This window comes from Penaeus chinensis, chromosome 26, assembly GCF_019202785.1.
Source record: "Penaeus chinensis breed Huanghai No. 1 chromosome 26, ASM1920278v2, whole genome shotgun sequence".
Classification (NCBI taxonomy): Eukaryota; Metazoa; Arthropoda; class Malacostraca; order Decapoda; family Penaeidae; genus Penaeus; species Penaeus chinensis.
This window is the reverse complement of record NC_061844.1, coordinates 14,851,088-14,865,824: the sequence shown is the minus strand read 5'-3', so window position 1 is coordinate 14,865,824 and position 14,737 is coordinate 14,851,088. Positions and strand designations below refer to the sequence as shown.

Here is a 14,737-nt window from a genome sequence, read left to right as displayed (position 1 = left end):
TCTCTCTCTCTCTCTCGCTACCTCTCTCTCTCTCTCTCTCTCTCTCTCTCTCTCTCTCTCTCTCTCTCTCTCTCTCTCTCTCTCGCTACCTCTCTCTCTCTCTCTCTCGCTACCTCTCTCTCTCTCTCTCTCTCTCTCTCTCTTGCTACCTCTCTCCTCTCGCTACCTCTACCCCTTTCTCTTTCGCTCTGTGCCTAAGGGAGAGTCTCCTAAGACTCCCCATAGCAACAACAGCATGGGATGGGGCAGGCATGGGCACCCTGTTGGTCTTCTGTCAATTTCAACCAAACAAAGGACATTGAACGAATGCCCATTGAACGACCGCGTGGATGGGGCTCAGAGTTCTAATGTGCACTACTTGCATGGACATCTGAGGATTCTTTTCAATACAACCGTAAGTGCAATAACTCGCAATCTTGAGGTTTCGTTTATATTCAAAGTTTTTCCATGAGAAGCCTATGTCCCCCTTGTTTTTTAGGTAGATGCCTTCAGCTTCTTTGATTGAGTTCTAGACTGATGAAGATTCAAGATTGGCCTTATTGCATTTAAAAATACAATAAGCTGGATATATTATTTGCAGGACTAGGCATTTCTACAAGAAATATAATGAAAACCTCTTCATTTACTTTTATTCAGTATACTGTGAAATAGTGAAATAGACTAAGTAATCCCATCTTCCCGAATAAAATTACACTTTTTGAATATTTCCATCTAAAGAATAAAAGGGTAAAGAGCAGAAAAAAAAGTTGAAAATCAACAAAACGGAGATGATACTTAAGGAAAAAATATCTATTAATAGTGACAGAATAAACAAGTTTATAATATTCATCTCCTCAAAAGGAGGCATATCTATACATGGCGAGAAAATAAAGAACTGTTTGTAATATATCCTTTTTTTTAATATTACATCCTTATATCTACTTGTAAAAAGTACAAACACTGACACACAACAGACGCCACATTGTCCATGGCATGAGACCTTGAACAGCTTAGCAAGGCTTTCAAGACCAAAAAAGGACTTGTGGAACTGGTTTCTTTTTGTCTCTTGGTTGGCAAGTTGGCAATAAAAAAATAAAGATCATTCTTTACAATATAAACTTTATAACAACAAAAAACGTTTAACATACTTCATTTCCTTCTTTGGAATGCTCTCCATTCAAGCGGAGTGGGAGACCTCACACAACTATTGAAAGTCCTGTCTTTGGCAAGATTTAGAAACCCAAAATCTGTATTTCCTGCTAAAATTAAGCCTTTCTCTGAACACCGAGGAAGTCCTAAAGCACAATTATGACCGTCACTAATCTGGCTTTTAGAACAACTGGATTTCTTGTCAAATTACCAATCATACTTCTGACTGTCCCTTTGTCTTTGTGTTCACGCTCTTTTCAGCCACAATAGTCGATTTCAATGTTAACTTCCAAGCAGTTTAAAAGACCATACTTAAATGTCATCCCAGCACCACAGACACCAAGATGGGGAAAAAGGAATCCAGCAGTCTGCCTTCGTGGTCCACACTGACCCAAGTCCAGTGTGAGAGCATAAATAATATTGCACACCTCAAAGACATGAAAGTTAATCTTGCAAGTAGATCACAATAAAAATCAATTCAGTCATGAGTAAAGTTCACCCCAAAGTTGCTTGCACCATCTTCCCTATTTTTTTGTTAGCACAAGAACATTTACATCTTTATCACTGTCTCTCTCTAAGACTGACACCAATTCACTGGGACACAATCTAGAAGAGAAGAGTACTCATACTGCCCATCTCACTCTGTTCTTTGACAAAGATCTCAAAGTACTGGTAAATGATGGTGACAGCAAGCAAGATACCTGGAACAAAGGAATAAAAATAATTGAAAAACTAAACAGTCAATAAGACACCCTTTCAATCAAAATCAAACAATCCATTTGTTACCTTTCATTTAATAATTCAAATTATTTTTAAAAATCCACAATTCTAATGATCTAGTAATGCAAAGAGTGAAGCAACAGTCACCCTAATAAAAAAATAAAAAAACATGAACACTATTATCAAAGAATAAATGTGACAAATCACATAGACAAACCTGTGCCCGAGCCAATGGCACCGAGGAAGTCTGCCAGGACGGAAAGCGCACCAATGCAGAGGCCACCAAAGGCTGCTGCGGTGGGAATGTAACGGTTCAGTTCATGGATCATGGATTTCTCCCGGTGGCCGCGCATCACCATCTGCTGCTCCTTCAGCTGCTTGGCCACCTGGAAGGAGAATTTGCAATCAGATATCAGGAAGGACAGCTTCACAGCTTGGAGAAGGGAAGGAAAGCAAAGCAAAGCAAAGCAAAGCAAAGCAAAGCAAAGCAAAGCAAAGGAAAGAGAGAGAGAGAGAGAGAGAGAGAGAGAGAGAGAGAGAGAGAGAGAGAGAGAGAGAGAGAGAGAGAGAGAGAGAGAGAGAGAGAGAGAGAGAGAGAGAAGCAAAAAAAAGAGATACAAGGAGAGGAAGAGGGAGGGTAAGCAAAAAAAAGATACAAGGAGAGGAAGAGGGAGGGTAAGCAAAGAAAGGAAGGAAGGAAGGAAGGAAGGAAGGAAGGAAGAAAGGAAGGAAGGAAGGAAGGAAGGAAGGAAGGAAGGAAGGAAGGAAGGAAGGAAGGAAGGAAGGAAGGAAGGAAGGAAGGAAGGAAGGAAGGGAGAGGGAGAGGGAGAGGGAGAGGGAGAGGGAGAGGGAGAGGGAGAGGGAGTGGGAGGACAAGCAAAGGAAGGAGAAGAAGGAGAGGGAGGACAAGCAAAGGAAGAAGGAAAAGGAAAAGGAGGAGAAGGAGAGGGAGAGGGAGGAAGGAGAAGCAAAGGAAGGGGAGACAATAATTAATAATAATAATAATTTATAGTGTTATTCCATTTGTTACCATGAATATTCTTGGTTCGACATGTCTGTTTTATTTAGGTTATTTTGTGTAAGGAATGGCCAACGTTACTATACATAGGGGGCAGGGGATTTGAATACAGGTCATTGCTAGATTGCTAGACGAGATCAAACAGCACTCAAGGAGAGGGAGATGGAGAACAAGCAAAGAAAGGAGAGACAAGGAGAGGAAGAGGGAGGACAAGCAAAGAGAGGAGAGACAAAGGTTTAGTTTGATTCCATTTGTTAGAATGGATATTCTTGGTGTGACATACTGTCATACTGCTTCTAAGTTATCCCCAGTGTCCAAGGAATGGCCAGTGTTGCTATCCACTGGTAGTGAGGGGTTAGAACACAGGTGAGCAAGATTGCTAGACGAGATTGCTACCGCTGCACCACACACCACAAGGAGAGGGAGAGGGAGAGGAAGGACAAGCAAAGGAAGGAGAGACAAAGAAAGAGGAGAGGGAGAGGGAAAGGGAGAGAGACAGGGAGATGGAGAGGAAGGACAAGCAAAGGAAGGAGAGGGAAAGGAAGAGAGACGGGGAGAAGGAGGAGAGGGAGAGGGAGAGGGAGATGGAGATGGAGAGGGAGAGGGAGAGGGAGAGGGAGAGGATGGCAAGAAGGGGCACAGGAAAGAGAGAGAGCCAAGTAAAGCAAGGAGAGCCAAGCAAAGCAAGGAGAGCCAAGCAAAGCAAGGAGAGCCAAGCAAAGCAAGGAGAGCCAAGCAAAGCAAGGAGAGCCAAGCAAAGGAAGGGGAGCCAAGCAAAGGAAGGGGAGCCAAGCAAGGGAAGGGGAGCCAAGCAAAGGAAGGGGAGCCAAGCAAGGGAAGGGGAGCCAAGCAAAGGAAGGGGAGCCAAGCAAAGGAAGGGGAGCCAAGCAAAGGAAGGGGAGCCAAGCAAAGGAAGGGGAGCCAAGCAAAGGAAGGGGAGCCAAGCAAAGGAAGGGGAGCCAAGCAAAGGAAGGGGAGCCAAGCAAAGGAAGGGGAGTCAAGCAAAGGAAGGGGAGCCAAGCAAAGGAAGGGGAGCCAAGCAAAGAAGGAGCAAGCAGAGGAGGGAGCCAAGCAAAGGAAGGAGAGCCAAGCAAAGCAAAGGAGGAGCCAAGCAAAGGAAGGAGGAGCCAAGCAAAGGAAGGAGGAGCAAGCAGAGGAAGGGGAGCCAAGCAAGAGAAGGGGGATGCCAAGCAAAGGAAGGGAGCCAAGCAAAGGAAGGGGGGGTCAAGCAAGGAGAGACAAGAAAGGAAGGGGAGAAGCAAAGGAGGGGAGCAGCAAGCAAAGGAAGGGGAGCCAAGCAAGAGGAAGGGGAGCCAAGCAAGGGGAGGTAAGAGGAGGAGAGAACAAGTAAGGGGAGCCAAGCAAAGGAAGGGGAGTCAAGCAGAGGAAGGGGAGAGCAAGCAAAAGGAAGGGGAGCCAAGCAAAGGAAGGGGAGCCAAGAAGGAAGGGGAGCAAGAGGGAAGGGGAGCCAAGCAGAGGAAGGGGAGCCAAGCAGAGGAAGGGGAGCCAAGCAAAGGAAGGAGAGCCAAGCAAAGGATAAGGACTGGGCAGTTCTTGTATTGCTACTGCTGTTGTCGTGTTCTGCTGGAGGATCAGGGATTGTTGAGCTTGGTTCCAGATCCTGCTGTTTAAGTACATGTGCACTGTGTAAGCACGCAGGGAATGAGGGGAGCCCGCGGTCCAATGTTCAAGGACATGGCAGTGGTGCTGGTGAGACCCAACCTGAGACCCTACGCTGAACATCAGACTGCAGGGTCGTGCTGCTACAAGAGACAAGGAGAGGGAGAGGAGGGGAGGTCAAGCAAGGGAGAGACAAGAAGAGGAAGAGGGAGAGGGAGAGGGAGAGGGAGCAAGGACAAGCAAAGGAAAGAAAGACAGGGAGGTGATGTAGAAGGAGAGACAAGATGTGGGAGAGGGAGAAGAGACAAGCAAAGGAAGAGACATGGAGAGGGCGAGGGAGTAAGAGAGAGGGAGAGAAAGAGGGAGAGGGAGAGAAAGAGGGAGAGGGAGAGGGAGAGGGAGAGAGAGAGAGAGAGGGAGAGAGAGAAGAGGGAGAGAAAGAGGGAGAGGGAGAGAGAGAGAGAGAGAAAGAGGGAGAGGGAGAGAGAGAGAGAGAGAGAGAGAGAGAGAGAGAAGAGAGAGAGAGAGGGAGAGAGAGAGAGAGAGAAAGAGGGAGAGGGAGAGAGAGAGAGAGAGGGAGAGAGAGAGGGAGAGGGAGAGAAAGAGGGAGAGGGAGAGGGAGAGGGAGAGGGAGAGGGAGAGGGAGAGGGAGAGACAAGGAGAGACAAGGAGAGACAAGGAGAGACAAGGAGGGAAAGAGACAAGGAGAGACAAGGAGAGGGAGAGACAAGGAGAGACAAGGAGAGGGAGAGACAAGGAGAGACAAGGAGAGACAAGGAGAGGGAGAGACAAGGAGAGACAAGGAGAGACAAGGAGAGGGAGAGACAAGGAGAGACAAGGAGAGGGAGAGACAAGGAGAGACAAGGAGAGGGAGAGACAAGGAGAGACAAGGAGAGGGAGAGGACAAGGAGAGACAAGGAGAGGGAGAGACAAGGAGAGACAAGGAGAGGGAGAGACAAGGAGAGACAAGGAGAGGGAGAGACAAGGAGAGACAAGGAGAGGGAGAGACAAGGAGAGAGAGAGACAAGGAGAGACAAGGAGAGGGAGAGACAAGGAGAGAACAAGGAGAGGGAGAGACAAGGAGAGACAAGGAGAGGGAGAGACAAGGAGAGACAAGGAGAGGGAGAGACAAGGAGAGGAAGAGACAAGGAGAGGGAGAGACAAGGAGAGACAAGGAGAGGGAGAGACAAGGAGAGACAAGGAGAGGGAGAGACAAGGAGAGACAAGGAGAGGGAGAGACAAGGAGAGACAAGGAGAGGGAGAGACAAGGAGAGACAAGGAGAGGGAGCGACAAGGAGAGACAAGGAGAGGGAGAGACAAGGAGAGACAAGAGAGGGAGAGACAAGGAGAAGGACAGACAAGGAGAGGGACAGACAAGGAGAGGGACAGGGAGAGAGACAGGGAGGAGAAGGAAAGAGAGAAGGGGGGGGGGGGATAACTTACATCCTTGGCAGAAGATCCTGACACTTCAATCCAGGTTTTGGAGAAGAAAGCGCATGAGCCCAGCATGAAGGTGATGTACACGACTGCATGGAAGGGATCCTCCAAAATGTGACCAAAGGACTCAGGGGGTGACATGAAATAGCAGAGGCCGCCAATGGGGTAAGAGGCACGCCCTGGGCCTCCAGAGCCTGTGTCTGCCCACACTCCCAGCAGGCCCACAAAGAAGTTGCCTGGGAATTTCACTGCCAACATCTGTGGGGCACAAAAATTTTGTGGTTTGTCCATGTGGTCTTTTGGCTGGGATCATTTGAAATTCAAAAATTGAAAATCTTCATCCATATTCACTAATCATATAACCAAGAACAAAAGCTAAAAATAATAATACTACATGAAACAAAAAAGTTAGATGCAGCAAATTGCTAACATGCCTGCGCAATGATGTAAAGGTTGGAGACGAGTGCAGACTGCAGGATGATGGGGATGTTGGAGGTGTAGAACAGCTTGATGGGGTAAGAAGAATACTGTCCACGGTAGCGAGCAGACTTGATGGGTAGGTCCACACGGAAGCCCTGGGAAAGAAAGCAACAGCTAGGGGAAATCAAATTCATACACAAAAAAAAGGCTGATAATAATAAAATCCAAATAACAGATGAAAATAAATCTTCCTTATGAACACCCTAAAAGAAAGGTTTGCATACCTGGAAGTATATCACAATTGCAAAGATGAGAACTGTTGCCAAGAGGTTTGTGAGGTTAGGGAGGTTCTGGCGGTAGAAGGCCTCCCGGAGAGCTCGGACCTGGAAGTCAAACAATCCATTAGGGACACTTGAGACCCTAAAATAACAATTAAATAGGTTGAAATTTCATGACTTTGTAAATACCTAATATGCATGTATTTGTTATGAGAAAGAGGTGAGCTTGTATGGGAGTTGTTAAAATCGCATTTGATTTCACATGTTGAGAAAAGAATGAATAACTACTCAACATGCCTCTTCAAAGTTTGTCCACTTTTTCTCTTTTTTTCTGTATACAAAATCCTTCCTGATTCAAAATTATAAAAAAGTATTTATCTAAACTAGACCCTAATTGTAAAAAAAAAAAAAAAAAAAAGGCTGATGGAGTGCAAGACAGGCCCTCAAAGTTATGTCCTTTCTCTTTCATTAACCCAATGGCGTCGGGTATAGAAAATTAAAAAAAACTCTAAGCTCTGGCGAACGGCGGCAGCGCGCCGACTCTGAGCGCGTGAATTCTGTACATCAAGCCGAATCATTGCCTCGGGGCGTTTTGGCACGGCGCCGCTGCGGACAGCCGCACGCCTCAAATCGGGCGTATTGTTATGACGGCGATAGCCGTGACCCGTCGCCATTGGGTTAATAAAACTGTTCAGCTACCCGTTGCCAGTTATATTACCTTTGCATCTGATTTAATGTTACAAACTCCTTGACTGTTGGCTTGATTTACACATTTGCTCAATTTTGTTTCTGCCAACTGGTAAACTCAACATCCAGAATGCCTCACAGACATACAAATAATATTTTGATGATGGGTTTTACTTGTAAAATGCATTATATAATTGTAATTAATAAGTCTTAATCCATAACCTAGTTACAGTTGCACTTCCATATCAAGTTTCTCTCCCTCTTTACTTCAGCCCCTTTTCTCTCAAGAAAAGGGGCACTTATTCTGTTCATAAAGTCAGTTAGGATGAAGATGATGGTGTTGGTTAGAGATTGTGACTTGACAAAGAGTTGCCAGGTAATGGACAAATCACAATGAGTAGTAGAAGTAATGTTGCTACTATTACTAATGGCAGTAATTAGGCATGCAAGCCACCATGTGATATAGACATGTGTTGTGCACCTGCCATTCATCATATTTTGCCTGGCATCAGATTTCTCACCAGGAAATGACAGGATGTTACCAAAATGTTTTCCTTTGTTCACCTTCATTCACCTTATGGTATTTCACATACAGTTCTTGCTTCCTTTCCCCTTTACCTGCCAGCTTGTCTGTTCCCTAAGCTGTAAAAAAAAGCTTGATTTTTCAAGTTTCATTTAACAAATTTTGGTTGCTGGCACTTCAAAAGCTATATTTTACACACCAGCAAATGCATATTTATCATCATGTATCAACCAGTGGCAACAGAGCACAAAGTTACCACAATACTTTTTGCAATTCAACTGAATGCACTCCTGATATCCAATACAGTATACAGCATCATGTTCCAAATGTACTGCTCCAAGTTAGGCAGTCAAGTTATATGCCAATGGAGATATGTCAACACTAGGGGAGATGGAGGAGAGTGCACCCTGACTGCATACATAGCTTTGCAGCCACCTGCAAGCCAGCTAAGCCCTTTCTTTTTCTATGACAATTTTTTTCCTTCAACATATTTCTTTATCAACACCTGCTCCTGTCTAATATCTCCATACAACTATCTGGCAGTCAACTGGACTTCTGACAATCAAGCACCAAAAGGGAATGTGAACAGGGAAGGAGGGCACTGACAATCCTTTCATTTATATCAGAGTGGAGGGGGTTAATGAGCATCCAAAGGTGTTAATAATAACCAGGGTCCATTAATGCCTGGGTAGAATGTATGGATAATGCTTAAAACGTTGCTCACAAAAGCCTCTGAAACCGCTCAAGTCTTACCTTGTCTTGTCTTGTAGCGAGAAGGTGGAAAAGAGCTATGACTGCACCCTCAAACTCTGTGCCACGACCAGTGTTGACAGTGGCGGGTGAAAAGGCCTTCCACACAATGGTCTCGCAGATATTGGTGGCAATGAAGAGGGAAATGCCAGAGCCAAGACCATAGCCCTGAAATGCACACAAGCAGATTATTTCACCCATCTGCAGACAACCAACCATATGCCAAACGTTACTCAATTTGTAAATTCCTTTACACAACTTCAAGTTTTGCTAATTAAGTATCAAAGCTACCTCACCTTCTGCAGGAGTTCATCAAGGAGCAGCACAATGAGGCCAGCAACAAACAGTTGGATGATGATGAGGAGGCACACACCCGCACCCAGATCTGAGGGGTCTCCATACATGCCTGTCATCACATACAGAATGGCCTGGCCTACAGTGATCATCATGCCAAACAGCTTCTGTGCCCCATTGAAGAGAGCTCTGTCTTTTGGGGTGTCTCCAACCTGTCAAAGGGAAATTATCTTACTAAAAAAAAAATTGCAGTTTCCTGGTCAAGGATACTAGGTTTGTAAACCAATGATTAAATATCAAATTATCCAACTGATGTGGCATTTTTGCATCTGCTTGCTAGCTACTCATAGGCAGGAGAGCATCTGAATGGCAGGATCTTCCAGGAGACAGGATGCCAAGCATATCTGTAAGTCTCCTCTGACTTATGAATCAAGGAGGTAGTGAAATGCATCACAAACCACACAAAACCAGGAATAGCACAAATATTGCTTTTATTTTTTTTCTATCTGAGAGAAGTCCACTATCCCAGTCACATTCCACAGGGAGCAGTGATCCCAAAAGTTCTATTGAAGGAATAAATGAATTTCTAAAGTATATATATATATATATAGATTTCCTCTAAAAGTCAACATAAAAACATATATAAATAAATTCAACTCAGAATTTGGTTGCAAACTAACAAAAAAAAATTGGCTTTATTCCTGGACCATTCTGCTAATTCAAATCCAGTAACTAGTCTACTGGAATGGTTAAGGTGACTGTAAGTTGGTGTCAGTTACTTCTGATTGGAAAAGTGAAAACCTGGAGAGCTATAAAAACCTATTTCTTTAGCCCATGGATTAGGGTGAATCAAAAAGCAATGAAGATGGACAGCAATGAGCTATTTTGAATGGAGACTTCTAGGAGCCAAATAAAGTTTTCAAAGCATTCTCATGATACTAGCCTACATATACTTTAATGTTGATGCTACATCAGTGCCTAACATTTCAAAGGTAAAATGACTAAACATTGTGATCTTCAAATATAAGGGAATGCACCATACAAACTCCCATTTATTCTTTATTGTATGTGCAATTAAACACAAAGAAAACCACTTGTGCAGACTCTAGAGCCAAGTCAGAATGCTACAGAAGAAAAGGCTCACCAACTGAAGTGAACAAAGATTACGGCTTCTTTACTCCACTACCTTAAGACTGGAAAGGTCTTCTGGTTGGGAAAGAAATGAGGATATTTGTGGTTTGCTTTTTTACAGCCACTGTTTTCCTATAATACTACTATTACTATTGACACTATTGTTACTTATACGACCATTATTATTATTATTATTATTTTTATCATTATCCTTATCATCATTATTTCCTTATTATTTTTTTTATTATCCTCAATGTTATCATCATCATTTTTGTTAACATTATTTCTATCATTATTATTATAATTATCTTTATTGCCAATAATGATAATGACATTAATAGTATTAATGGTGATGTATACTATCATTATCATCATTACAATCATTGTTCGTTTATTTGTAATAGATATGTCTGTTACCCCATAAAACTTAAGCAGTTAGGAGTCAATGAAGAAAGTTATTTACACAAACTTTGATCCTCTGAATACAGCGGTTTTCCTGTATTAATATGAAAAAAGCTGATTAAAATCCCTTATGAATTCCCACAAACCAAGCTCCTCACTGGACCCCAGATACAGGGAACCATATACTTGTGCATGTTAGAACAAGAGAAAGGGCCTCCAATCACCTCAATGATCTTGGCTCCCGCTAGGAGCTGCATGATGAGACTGGAAGTGACAATGGGCGAGATACCCAGCTCCATGAGTGTGCCTCGGTTGCTGGCCAGGATCACACGGATCCAGTAGAAGGGGTCCGCAGAGTCTGAGCTCATGATGCCAAAGAGGGGAATCTGTGAGGAAGACAACACTATTTAAATACTCTATTTTTCTAAAGATTCTTAACCCATTGCCGCTGGGGAAAATGAATAAAAAATGCAGAAAATGCTGTGCTCATTTTTTATATGTTTGTGAAATGTCTCTGTACATAGATGGCTCTGCTAGTGCTTAGCCACAAAGGAGTCAATTAGTAGATTCTGAGACCTTACCTGATTTCAACTTTCCTTGAATTGGCGGGAAAAACATATTTTTTACTAGTGCTATAAATATCGATGGTGTTATTTCTATTATAAACATTATAATTACTATAATGTTATAAACATTTGTAACTGCAAAATAAGATAACGTAAAATATTTTCGTAAATCAATGAAAAGAGTAGACGGGCGAGACAGGCAGTACTCATAACTGGCTCACTGGTGACTCAGTACAAGTGTAGCCATCTATGTGTAAAAACAATTAAACAAGTAAACTCACAATGGACATGGGATTTACGTACATGCCATGCCCGTCGGCAATGGGTTAATCATTAAGGAATGGCAATTTGTAAGCTGTTCTATGTACATGAAAAAAATCAAAAGCTTTGTTTTATCCTAAATGTGTTTTACTTATCATTATGAACAAGTCCAATCTTTTTGGGGTGTGAATGCCAAGTACACAAGACCAGGAGATTCTATATCATTTATTCAGATCTGTTTCTTTTTGTATCTTCATTAAAGATAAAATTGTTTACTTTACAAATAATCAGCTTAGTTAACTGGTCAAAGCACTAAATTCACAATAAATATTTTTTTGTAGTATCTACAAGTGGAAAAAGTAGTAAACATGACTATACTCTGATGAAAAGAGAAAGAACCTTATACATGACTTGTATATCTCCAGGTTACAAGCTCTAGCAGTTAACTTGAACAAACAAGGATTAAGCATTAAATTCAAACCTTAAAATACCAAATTCAATTTGCCTCTACCTGGCAACAGACAAGGAAAATGAAGAGTGTGATGGCCGTCCATAACACCTTCTCTCTGAATTGGATCCTGCGCTCTGGCTTCTGGATTTCGGGTAAAACCGCACAGAACGGTTTTATCACTTCTAGAAATTTGACTGCAAGGAGGCAGAGGAATAATGGTTAGCATTTGTCTACTTACAATCACTAAGTTTCATTTTTTTTATAGATAAGTTCCTTCAGTGGCAATTGTTCCCATCTCTACAAACTCTCCGCAACCCCTAAAGGCATTGAGGAGGTTTACCAGTCAGTAACAGTCTTGGGGAAAACACAATAGAGGCCAATTTGCTAGACATTCTAAGTATTCATAATATCATATGAAGTCATGTCTTTACAAAACAAAAGAAAATTGACTGCCAAATAATCTTTCTCTCTGAGCCTTGAACATGTTGTTAGGAAAACTATAAATGAAATGGGTGATGTCGGAGGATCAAGAAGGGAGTCAATGGAAAAAGATTGGGCACCACTGCCCTGTACATCTCAAAAGCCATCATACATCTAATTTTTGAGGGAAGACCAGTGCTGGGATTTGGAAAAGCTGGGACAAAAGTTGTCACTGAACCTCAGGGACAAGACCAGGCCTGCTGCTCAAAAGAGAAAGCATACATAAAGTGGATTTGTCATGTACTAAACCTGGCTATGATGAGATGAGAGGAGATGCACAAGAAAAGATTACATTTTCTTACATATCTGGTAAACTGTTACCATTAAAAATCATAAATAAATACATGTATTTACTTCAAAAGTAAATATTTAAAGTTAGCCACAGTGGCTTTGAAAAGGGAACTTCTCAGTAGTAGCTATGTGTATTAACTTTTTTAACCAAATCCACCTGACCTTTTTTGCCATGCCTTACAATCTAAGGGCCAACCAGATTCTGAAGCTGAATCAAATTAATGTTTAGTGTTAAGCTAACTAAATGGCCTCTGGTGTTCTACACAGAATGGCAATAGTGCATTTCTTTATTTGACATTATGTTGCAAGAAAAGACAAGCACTATCTTACCAGAATTTATATAATGGATGTTTTTTGCCTGGACCAAAATGCCGACAAGTGTAGAGGCCAAAGCAAGTGACAAAAGGCCAATGGCAGACATGAGGGGTATTCTAATCATTTACCATATAATGCTCTCTTCCTTTAGTTTAGATTTCTTAAGAGACTTTTCTCTGATTAGCCATACATGGCAAATACATAAAGGGAGTTGACCTTTTTAGGAAGTCAGATCAGTAAAATGAGAATATGCTTGGATTTGTGGAGCCTCCCAACCAGTTGGCTGACTCAGTCTTTCCTAGTTCTACCCAACCATGCAAGAAACAAACTACTTCATTAGGCCTATTAGAGAATCATGACATTTGTCTTTATAATGCTCCTAAGGACATAATTTTGAAAACATTTCTGCCTGTTCTCATCTACAAGATATATGGGAAACCACAAAAATTGTGGAATTTTCTAAGTTGTTCAATACAATGAGAAAAAAGATGGTATATTTTGATAATATGGGCACAAAGGAATAGTAGTAGTAAGATAATATTCAGGAAAACAAAACTATAAAGTAAAGAAAGTCTGCAAAAAGTTAAGGTATAAGCTGTGACGACTTCAGTGTATAAGTCCATGCCTTCACTCCATCAGAAAAGTTAGGTACATCTGGTAAAGGTTTGGAAGACCACAGCCAATAGAGACAAATCAATGAACCCTATCCTAAATGCACAAACTACCACAAGGATCACCACATGAACATATATCCTTCCTAACCTGCCCTCAAAGCCCCTACTAATAGCCATATTACCCTAGCCAGGTGGATTTCTATTTCTAATGATATTGATACTGTTATTTTTACCACTGGCATTCTGGTTATGAAATTAGCAGCCATCTCTGGCTAAACAATTTAAAAAATAAAATGAAAGTGGACATTGCATGTACTTGTGCCATACAGGCCACTGGGTTAACTTTGTGTAGTAATACAAAACTAGTTGACAATGCAGTAATGAGTTGTGTGATAAGTGTAGTGCTTGTTACTGTACTGCAAACATTGTGAGCAGCAGAAAAATTTGGCTGTGGCAGGATACTACAATTCTTATTGTAGGTACACAGAGTGCAATCATTATTTCACTTTCAAGCACTTGATTTCATGATATAGAATGAGCATGTCATTTCATATAAAATATGCATACCGAGGTGAAGGCAACGTTTGCCAGTGAGCTCCACCAACCCATTGGGCAACGTCTGAAGTGTACACCATGCAATGACAACTCAAATTGCTGAATATACTTTGCGACATGGAGTCGGGGACTTTGTCTCTGACGAGTGCGTCCTTAGTGTAAAGCATTACCCTTTAACCCAGTCTTGCAAGAAAGAACTTGTCCAACCTCCTCATTATTATCAAAGGACGAGCTCTCACTTGCCTGAGGGTACAAAGCAGAGGTTGGTCTTTGCTGAAGCACCAGTGGTGAAGAGGTCAGTGACCATAGGCCTTGTTCTCAAGGGGCAACTTCCTTGATGCAAGATTTAGCACTTTTATTAACCTGAAATAATTCAGAATATAATATAACTCTCAATAACACTGTTCAACCCAGATCCACCTGAAACCAGATGAGGGCAGCCCACCTCACAGCTCAGACCCAGCCTGAGGGGGGGGCGTCAGTCAGTCTCCCTTGAGGATCTCAAGAACACGACAGGATCAGGTGCAGAAATACCACAGGACAGCACCGACTGCAGAACAGCTGATCCCCACGAAGGTGCGAGGGAGAACAGCTGTTCATGTTCACCCTTTGAGACGGCGATATTACGGATAAAATAGAAATAATAAAAGAATGAACAGCCCTGACAAGACCCTGTGCTATCTGGCTCTGCCCTTGGCACAAAGGGTACAGAGTCCTCTGAAAATGTGGTAAAAATAAACTATAAGGTTATATGAACACGGTTTCCATTCCATCACGAGCTCCAACTTTCTCTTTC

The 14,737-nt window shown here is 42.3% G+C and overlaps 1 protein-coding gene across 2 annotated transcripts in view; it reads right to left on the bottom strand.

The window, feature by feature from the left end:
* Positions 1-881: 881 nt before the first annotated feature.
* Positions 882-14,737, bottom strand: part of LOC125039082 (protein transport protein Sec61 subunit alpha-like 1) — a 14,355-nt gene continuing 499 nt past the window's right edge. The window contains exons 2-10 of one of the 2 annotated variants that reach the window (XM_047632809.1): positions 11,747-11,880; positions 10,633-10,794; positions 8,878-9,087; positions 8,585-8,749; positions 6,628-6,726; positions 6,358-6,498; positions 5,930-6,181; positions 2,066-2,234; positions 882-1,829 (exon numbers count right to left, since the gene is read on the bottom strand). In XM_047632809.1, coding sequence (XP_047488765.1) covers positions 1,735-1,829; positions 2,066-2,234; positions 5,930-6,181; positions 6,358-6,498; positions 6,628-6,726; positions 8,585-8,749; positions 8,878-9,087; positions 10,633-10,794; positions 11,747-11,880 — 1,427 coding nt within the window. In that variant the 3' untranslated portion in view covers positions 882-1,734. The remainder of the gene's footprint in view (positions 1,830-2,065; positions 2,235-5,929; positions 6,182-6,357; positions 6,499-6,627; positions 6,727-8,584; positions 8,750-8,877; positions 9,088-10,632; positions 10,795-11,746; positions 11,881-14,737) is intronic. The other variant, XM_047632811.1, reaches the window with a different exon arrangement.